This window comes from Emys orbicularis, chromosome 11 (genome assembly GCF_028017835.1).
Source record: "Emys orbicularis isolate rEmyOrb1 chromosome 11, rEmyOrb1.hap1, whole genome shotgun sequence".
In the NCBI taxonomy this organism is placed as follows: domain Eukaryota; kingdom Metazoa; phylum Chordata; order Testudines; family Emydidae; genus Emys; species Emys orbicularis.
Genome location: NC_088693.1, coordinates 8,239,224 through 8,249,340, shown reverse-complemented (window position 1 = coordinate 8,249,340; position 10,117 = coordinate 8,239,224). Strand labels below are relative to the sequence as shown.

The following is a 10,117-nucleotide window of genomic DNA, read 5'->3' as shown; positions in this document are numbered from 1 at the left end:
AAAGGTAAAGTCTCTGAAACTGCACCAAAAGGCTCCAATCCTACAAGGTGCTGAGTGCCTCCTGAGGTACTGAACACCTAGCAGGATTACACCAAGTATGGCAGGTATAGATGTTGATCCTACAGACTGGAGAATATAAACTGAAGTGAGATGGTTCTTGGCAGCCCATTCTGATTAATAAATCCTCAATTTAAATTTGGGTAAAATTACTACCTTTCCCTATCAATTTCTCTAGGAAGCAAGCCACGTTGTCAGTTACCTGGCAGGAGCAGTCAGCTTCCACTGAACTTTTAAATAAGATTAACCTGTTCACGGAGGGATAATATTGAATTGAATGTCAACTCTAGAAATATACATAGCAGAATTTCTTTGTAAATAAGGGCTACAGCCCATCTACTATTAATTATGTTGTTCTTATTTCTAAAAAATATTTAAAACTCTATATCTCTTCTATTTGGCATCATGGTTCTTGATGTTTACAAATTCATAAACCAGGACTTCAACTGACCTGAATTCACTTTCACTGTTTTCTTAATTTATAACTATAATCTCTTCTAAATGCCCATAGAAGAGAGTATATTATATAGAAGAATTTTACAATATTTAAACTTTCTCGGTCTAGAACTTTATATCTTTTAATTCTACACTTTATATAGCTTATTAACAAAACCGAACAGATAATAATTTTCAGGAAATCAATAAAATAACAAACCTTTTAAATATTGGCATGTAAAGTTAGGTTTCTGAAGGTAGTCAAAAACGTGACTGAACCCCTACTTGCTGTATTTCAAACTCGATACTTTGCTTATCAGTTGGCTTCTCCCAAACTGGAAAAAATATTGAAAAGGGACAAAATATACATATGCTTACAATGAGCTCAGATACTATATCAAACAGACAGACAAACTGCTCGTTACAAATATGCTAATGACTTAAATAAGAAACAACGCACACAAAATGGAACAATTTAATTTTATACAACGATAACAGAAAAAATGACTGGGGTCATTAAGAGAGTAAAATAAAGTTTTGGGACAATCTGACAGTGTTTTATTCCTTACTTTAATAATAATAATAATAATAATTAAAAAGTCCAGTACGAACATGGCTTGAAATCAACAGATGAAGACTTAGAAAAATAATTGGTTAGCAGATAATGGAAAGGAATTAATCACACTTGATGGTAAGTTTAACCTTAAATATCAGTGGTATTAAAAAGTTATAATCTAATTAAATCAGACAGATTTTCGCAATGGTAGGGTAAAACGAGTTCTAACAACCTACTGGCTTTTCATTATCAGCTGCTAATAAGTTACCAATTGGAAGGAATGTGTCAGGTTTTCCATATAATTTCACAGCAGCAAACAATGCTCAGACATTAAGTAGGTGTGATTTGCTACCCACAGTAGCATGCAGGTATTTGTAGAAGGAAAAAGGGAATGGTATTCTGTGACCCCTTGCAGTACCATATTCAAAGCACCAAGGGCCATGTATTAAAATATAAACCCATTAAAATAAATATGACAGGATAATACCTTCCCCATAGGGTCATATGAGTGCCTTTTCATTAGACATACTCGGTAAGTCTCAAGGCACTTAAGGGGTTAAGACGCAATGCATGCACTAGTTCCCATTACGTAATGTTAAGTCACATGATTTGGAATACACCAGTGTTATGACACAGAAATAAGTTGTGCCATCAGTTCAAAGAAATGTTGTTTATATTTTACAAGATGCTGGTAAGTGGACATTATGCAGCTACTGCTGGGTTAACACAGATTCCAGCTTTCCTCTAATAACCAGCTGGTCTCTAATAGGGGTGAAGAGCAAAGTGTGCTGCATCAGTAGGCAGTGTCTATCTAATATTGGCAATATTGCTGATGTTTTTAAAAAAAAAAGTGAGGATCCGTACACCGTAAATAAATCTAGCATTGGAAGAGACCATGGCTTAGTGTAGATTTTTGTTCTGTTTTTAAAAGACGCAGTTGTATACCAGAGTGAAATAATTCCAAGCCTTGTTTGTAGCAATTCGACCAGAAGGGGAGTATATGGCACTACAATGAGATATCATAAGTTACCCTGAACACACTCAGTTCATTCAATTTATGGTTTGTTCGGAGCAAAGCATGAAAATAATAAAGTCTTCAAACACATGTAAGTAATAGAGTTTTAGAGATTGATTTTTGTTTCAACATAAAGTGCAACAGTGCTGAAGTTTTCAAAGTCCTTTGTCAATTCTTCATTGTTCTCCGACACCATTTCCTGCAATCAGAGTTATGGCACAATGAATGCTGCCAGTTTATTACAGAGGACAGGATACTTCAATATGGATCCTAGCCCTTTTGCTCTTATTTATGCAGCGATGTCTTTAAAGGTTTAACAAATCCTTCTTCATACACCTTCAAAATAGCTTCACAAACAAATCTGTATTGACTCTGAAAAGAAAGTTGATTAAGTTAATTGAAAAAGAAACATAACTTAATCATATAAGTTAGAGATAGAAAAGGTCTCTTAGGTCACCCATCCTATCTTGAAAGTGCAGAATTATACCTCATCAAAAGCAGCAGTTTGGTAACTGTACCTTTATTGAGGAGTGGGGACTCACTCCAACCCCATGGATTAACTAGTCTTAGGTTTTTCTACCTCTAACAGTTTAAGAAATATTGTACCAAAACTATCTTGCCTTTTCCCCTTTCCATTAATTTTGACATATTAGTTGCTCATATCTCACAAACTTCTAGAATGAGAAACCAGTGCTTTATGTCATCAAAAGCTTGAATCCTGGCTTCTTAATTTCTAAAGCATTCTATTTTCAACTCTAGCAGTTCTTGAGATATGAGTTACTAAAACCATGTCTCAACTAAACAAAAAAAAAGCAAAACAATTCCTTAGAGCGGACCATAACATACTGCCACTATCTTGCAAAGTGCCACAGATATAAATGATCGCTGTATAACAATATATACCACTGGAAAGGTAGTATTTCTACCTTTCCAATGGCTTAAATCAGTTTGATCTAGCCCTGGTTAATGAACAGATGATAGATCTTAAACAAACACGTCACGTGGATTTAGAATTTTAATTATTTATTGCATCATTACATGTGTATCAGTGTAGATATATTTACATATATTAGTATAAATATTTTTCTGTTTGAAGATTTCTCTAGAAAATTGACTCTTCTCAGTTCTTTTCACTTATGACATGGAAAGCATGAACATAATGCCACCTTGTGGAAAGTGCATGTATCAATCCAGAAGTGGAAAGGCAGGAGGAAGTAGTCTAAAGAGACGTGATCACATGTAGAGTTTAGGCAGTCCCTGAGTAAAACACTGAATCTGGTTTAGTCTGTTACACTGGTGATGTAATAGTTAAAGAGAAGCATTTCACTGAAATTTTGCCTTATGTCTATTAAGCTCAACTATGAACTGCTGTCAGATGGAACTTATGTCTGACTACAAGACAAATGAAAGTTCTTAAACAGATTCTAAATCTATTCCCAAACAAAAATTACCTTAAAATAGAATTAAGGTAGAGAATACAAATCAGTAATTTAGGCTAAAGTACATTACAGGGATATTGTAATTATCCCCAAACCAAGCATTATAAACCTAGGAAAACTCCAAACATGCTAAGAAAAACATGTGGAAACACACAGTTAAGGCACCCAAAAAAACCTTATGACAGGTGTCCTCTCGTGATCCTATGAAGTATTTTATAATCCCAGATTAGATTAAACTGATTTTTAAAGACACAATAGATTTCTTCTGTGTGTTCCTCTCTATTGTGTCACTACAGGGCAGAGTTAAAAGTTGCTTTTTGTATTGCCAGAGCAGAATTACACAGCTGGATTGTATCACCCAGCTTCCCCCTAATTCATCTCCTCCAAATTCCTTCTCCTTCTTGGAACTCTTTCCATTGACCTTCACACATACTCCAGTACCTTGTTCCTTCCTGTCACCCTCCCTTTCCACATCTCTAGTTTCACCTTCCTACTCTCTCCATTCATTGAGCAGATCTGGTGCAAAGGATAGCTTTTGAAAAGAAATATTTAGAATTAATAGTGATTTTTGCCATTTATTTTCATTATTAAAAAAGTATGTCTGTCAGCAGAAGCTGCTGCAGAGAAACTCACGAAGAATCACCCTTTCAAAATCCCTGAGATATCTTATTGTTCTCAATGTACCAAGACCATAGTCACTCTCAGTTAAGCCGCCCTCTTTCAAAATATCCAGCACCTCTTACTGTCTTCAGTGAGAGTGAAACCACTGAGTAATATGAGATACTTTTCTACAATGTAGGAAGTATGATACTTACAGGTGTTTGGATCATCATGGCCCTTTGATCTCTCATTGTTCTCACAATATCTAATGGATAAACAGGCTGATTGCACTCAATAAGACACATCGCTGTTTCCATAGTGATAAGAACCCCTGTCCGTCCAATCCCAGCACTGGAAAAGAAAAGTGTGTCATATCATTAACCACCTTCAAACTCTTTTTTTTTTTAAATGATATACTCCTAAAATGTAAAAAAACATTTTAACATTAAAATCTTCAATATCTAAATATACCCAAGAGAAATCGATGATTATTACAACTGAGGGTTACTGATGACATTCTACTATAAAAGGAGTATTTGTGCATAACGTTGGAAGCTTTCTGTCCTTCCTGGATATAAAAACTCAGTGGGAAATTTTCAAAGCATTGGATGGATCTCTTACCCTTCTGAGTAAGTTTGCATTTTTCTATCTCTGCACATTTCTTTGTCCTCCTAGAATATGAAACCTGAAGAATTTCAAGATATTTTGCTGCAGTATAACCAAGCAATCTATTTTTAGGGGTTTCCAAACTCCCAACTGCTGGAGAGATATTCAGCTCACCACGGGAGCTGAAGAGCCCTGCACTGCATAGCATTCAATATCGTCTTGCTGTGAACAAAAAAAGACAAGTTACCTGTTCCGTAACTGGTACTCTTCGAGATGTGCTGCTCATGTCCATTCCACATTAGGTGCATATGCTCACCACGTGCACCGGTGCTGGAAGTTTTTCCCTCAGCAGTATCTGTAGGGGAGCGGCTCTAGTGCCCTCTGGAGTAGTGCCCGCATGGTGCGGTATAAGGGGAGCCACCGGCTCCCCCCACTCTCAGTTCCTTCTTGCCGGAAACTCTGACAGTGGGGAAGGATGACGGGTTGTGGACTGGACATGAGCAACACATCTCGAAGAACACTAGTTACGGAACAGGTAACTGTCTTTTCTTTTTTGAGTGCTTGCCCATGTCCATTCCATGTTAGATGACTCCAAGCAGTTCCCGTGGAGGCGGGACGGAGTTCACAGCTGTGCAGATTGTAATACAGCTCTGCCGAACCCAGCATCATCTCTGGCCTGCTGAGTGATGGCATAATGAGACGTGAACATGTGGACTGAGGACCATGTCACTGCTCTACAGATGTCCTGGATCGGGATGTGCGCCAGGAAGGCCGCCAAAGACTCCTGTGCTCTAGTCGAATAGGCCCTGACAATCGGCGGCGGTGGGACCTTTGCTAGCTCATAACAGGTCTTTATGCAAGAGGTGATCCAGTTGGAAATCCTCTGTGAAGAAACCGGAAGTCCCTTCATCCTATCCATTATAGAGATGAAGAACTGTGTCGATTTACGGAAAGGCTTGGTACGCTCCAAATAAAAAGCCAAGGCCCTCCAGACGTCCAGCGCGTGTAAACGCCTCTCCTCAGCGGTCTTGTGTGGCTTAGGACAGATCACTGGCAGGAATATGTCCTAGCTCATGTGGAAGGAAGATACCACCTTCGGCAGGAAGGATGGGTGGGGCCACAGCTGGACCTTGTCCTTATAAAACACTGTGTAAGGCGGTTCTGCGGTCAAGGCCTTAATCTCTGAGACTCGTCTCGCCGACGTCACTGCCACCAGGAAAGTGACCTTCCAGGACAAGTAGGAAAGGGAGCAGGAGCCCACCGGCTCGAAAGGCAGGCCGGTGAGCTTGGAGAGGACCATGTTAAGGTCCCACTGCGGGACACGGGCCCATACCTGCGGGTAAAGCCTCTCAAGGCCCCTCAGGAACCTGACGGTCATGTCATGGGAAAAGACTGTCTGACCTTGGATCGGCTGGTGGATGCAAGGTGCACTCTGATGGAAGAATGCACCAGACCCTGATTCCTGAGCTGCAGTAAGTAGTCCAAGATGGACTGCACTGAAGAACGTGAGGGAGAAATGCCGCGCTCCGACACCCAGCGGGAAAACCTCGTCCACTTGGCCAGGTAAGTTAGTCTCGTGGATGGCTTCCTACTTCCCAGGAGGACCTTCTGTACCTCCTCCAAGCAGGTACGCGCCTCCAGATTCAACCACGGAGTATCCACCCCGAGAGGCGTAGAGACTCAAGATTGGGGTGTAGGAGCTGACCATGATCCTGTGACAGCAGGTCCAGATGGTAGGGAAGGGGCAAGGGAGGGGCCACCACCATGTTTATGAGTGTGCGGAACCAGCGCTGGCGAAGCCACGCAGGGCAATCACGATAACCTGTGCCTTGTCCCTCTTGATCTTTACTAGGACCCAGCTGACCAGAGGGTAGGCGTACATCAGACCCTCGGCCACGACAGGAGGAAGGCATCGGAGGGGGAGCCCTTGCTCAGGCCCTGCTGGGAACAAAACAGATGGCACTTTCTGTTTCGCCTGATGGCAAACAGATCTACTTGGGGAGTTACCTCTGGAGGATCATGCAGGCCATCTCCGGGTGGAGTGACCACTCGTGGTGAGAGTCCCTGCTGAGGTGATCTGCTAGGGCAATTCCTGATGCCTGGGAGGTGACCAGCTTCCAGATGGATGCTGTGGCTGATGCAGAAGTCCCAGAGACGGAGAGCCTCTTGGCAGAGAGCCAATGAGCGCGCTCCTACTTGCCTGTTGATGTAGAACATTGAGGCCATATTGTCTATCAGGACTCTCAACACTTTGCCCAACACGTGTGGCAGGAAGACCCTGCAGGCCAGCCGGACCACTCTGAGTTCCTTGACATTTATGTATAACACTGCCTCCTCCGGGGTCCACATCCCCTGGATCCAGAGATGTTCAAGGTGCGCCCCCCAAACCGAGGTCCGAAGCGCCCGACACTAGCTCAACAGATGGGGCGGTACTGTCAAACAGGACTCCTTCCAGGACCTTCTTGCGATCAGTACCCCACTGCAGCGAGGGGAGAATTGCCGGGGGAATGGTGATGGTCTTCTCCAGGTGGTCCCTGGATTGGGAATAGGTCGACGCCAGCCATTGCTGCAGGGGCCATATGCAGACCCCCTGGCATGGCAGTGCGGGCCACCTGGCATGGCCGACCACATTTGTGCAAGCTGCCATGTGGCCTAGCAGGCACAGGAATATCTTAGCTGTTGTCAGGAGAAATGCGGACACTTCCGCGATGAGGTCTGTCAGGGCCTGAAACTTGTCTAATGGCAGGAACGCTCTTGCCCGGGTCGAGTTGAGCACGGCCCCGATGAATTCTATCCTTTGAACTGGAACGAACATGGACTTTTTGTGGTTGACCAGTAGTCCCAAGGAGCAGCACGTGGCTTGTAGTACAGCGACGTCGTGTTGGACCTGAGCCTTGGAGCTGCCTTTGACAAGCCAGTCGTTGAGGTACGGGTAAATCTGGATACGCTGAAGCCGGAGGTAAGCCGCAACTACCGTCATGCACTTGGTCAACACCCTTGGTGCTGTAGCCAGGCCAAACGGAAGGACTGCAAACTGTTAGTGGGCCGAACCCACCATAAAACGGAGAAAGCATCTGTGTCCTGGGAAGATCGCTACGTGAAAATATGCCTCTTTCAGATCGAGGGCAGCATACCAGTCTCCCGTATCCAAGGAGGGGATAATGGAGGCCAGCAGACCATGCAAAACTTTAGTTCTTTAGGTATCTGTTGAGGTTTCGCAGGTCCAGGATGGGACGCAGACCACCCTTGGCCTTTGGGATCAGAAAATACCAGGAATAGAAACCCTTGTTCCGATAAGGAGGCGGGACTTCCTCCACTGCCCCCAGCTGTAAGAACTCCTGAACCTCCTGCTCCAGAAGACTCTCATGAGAAGAGTCCCTGAAGAGCGACGGGGAGGGAGGTGGTGGAAATAAATTGGAGGGTGTAACCTTGTGCCACCATACTGAGGACCCAGCAGTCCGAAGTTATTGCTGACCACGCCGGGAGGAAAAAGGAAAGGCGGTTGCAAAAAATTGGGAAAATTGGATCCAGGGAATAGATTGGTAGGTCGCACTCGGGCATACCCCCAAAATGACTTTTTAGCTCCTTGCTTGGAGTGGTTCGAGCCCGACTGGGCAGAGGGTGGGGACAGGTGGCTCGCGCGCTGTCTATAGCCGTTGGGCTTTTTGTGCAATGGGTCCTACTGGGGCTGGCTTCCTTGCCCCTGGGGTAGTTGCGGTTTGAAACGCTTACGTGCCGGGCCCAGAATGTAGAGCCCCAGAGGTTTTAGGGTGGTTCGGGAGTCCTTCAGCCCATATAATTTGTTGTCTGTCTGCTTCGCAAACAGGGCCTGGCCATCGAAGTGGAGGTCCTGAATCGACTGCTGACCCTCGGAGGACAACCCAAAGAGGAGCAACCAGGATGCTCGCTGCATGGAAATGGCGGACACCAGGATGCAGGTGGCGGAGTCTGCCGCTGATTGAAGGGCCACCCTGTTAGCAGCCGTGCCCTCGTCGAGGATCGCACGGAATTCTTTACGGGAACCTTCCGGGAGGGCATTCTTGAACTCGGCCGCGGTTTGCCACATATTAAAGTCATAGCGGCCAAGGAAGACCTGGTGGTTGGCCACCCTCAACTGCAAGCTAGACGAGGAATAAATTTTCCATCTGAACAAGTCCAGACTCCTGGAGTCTTTATTTTTGGGGGTAGCTCTGGGTTGCCCCTCGACCACCAGGGAATTTGAGGCAGGATGGGAGTAAAGGTATTCGCGCTTACGCTCTGCCCGTTTGGAAATGGGGGACAGAGAGGAGGGGGTTTGCCACAAGGTACTGGATATCTTCAATAGCCCTTCGTGAAGGGAAGAGGCACCCTAGCAGGGGCTGTGGAGGAGAGGATGTCGAACAGGGAGTCCGCTTGCTCCTCCAACTCCTCCACCTGCAGGCCAAGGTTGGACGCAACCCTCTTCAGCAGCTCCTGGTGTGCCTTAGCATCATCTGAGGAACCGGGTGAGGGGGCTCCATGATGGCCTTGTCCGGTGATGATGATGAGGAGGCCGGTACCGCAGGGCTGGCCACTGGGCAGGTTTCGGTACCGATGGTGCACACAGCACCGAGAGTCCGGGAGGCTGCCCCGCTGATGTGGAGCCTTGCTCCGTACTGGAGCCATATCTGGAGCGATTGCGACCCGGTGACCAGGATCCACTGGAGCGGCAACTGTGTGCCTGGCGATAATCACGGTCAAGCCTAGAGGAGGACTGGTCCGAGCGGGATGTGTGCCTCTGCGGGGACTTCGAGGACAGAAGACTGGCGACCCATGCCTAGCGCTTCGAGACCAGTACTGGGATGAGGAGCGGGACCTGGAGGTATCGTGGGCCGGGCACCAGGGGGATCTCCCCTAATACGGGACACCCATCTCGGGGATTGTTGGAGGGGCCTGTGACTCCAGTCTTCTGATCATTCCCAGGATCTGTAATGGTGTTCCGCAACGTGAAGGGCCGGTCCTGATGTTCCTGCCGGGGAGCACGTGCCTCCATTGGTCTGCACCAGGTAACCAGCAAGGTCCGCCTCAAATCCCGCTGCCGGTGCCCAGGGTCCAGTGACCGTAGAGGGCTCCGATGCATCTGCCTCCCTAACTCCGAGGCATGACGTCCCCCACGATGGGGAGAGGTGCCACTGGGGCAAGGGCAGATGGAAAGGTCCCAAGGCCGTGAGGTCTGGGCGGCACCGAAGCGTCAGGATCTCCTGCGCAGCCTGGAGCACTTCAGGCATCGATGGCACCTGAAGCTGACAAAGGTCCGCCTCTGTGTCCAGGCCTTCAGGCAAGGAACGGGGTGGGCTGCATCACTTGACATGCGCTGAGGCCCAACATCCCGACGGGGGAGATGAGCTGCCCGGCGCGGGTCTTAGCTCACCCCCAGCCCTGTCCTTCCCC

General features: G+C 46.1%; 1 protein-coding gene across 1 annotated transcript in view; it reads right to left on the bottom strand.

The window, feature by feature from the left end:
- Positions 1 to 2,006: 2,006 nt before the first annotated feature.
- PTPN4 (protein tyrosine phosphatase non-receptor type 4) overlaps positions 2,007 to 10,117 on the bottom strand; it is a 213,840-nt gene continuing 205,729 nt past the window's right edge. The window contains exons 26-27 of the mRNA XM_065413759.1: positions 4,318 to 4,453; positions 2,007 to 2,435 (exon numbers count right to left, since the gene is read on the bottom strand). Coding sequence (XP_065269831.1) covers positions 2,349 to 2,435; positions 4,318 to 4,453 — 223 coding nt within the window. The 3' untranslated portion in view covers positions 2,007 to 2,348. The remainder of the gene's footprint in view (positions 2,436 to 4,317; positions 4,454 to 10,117) is intronic.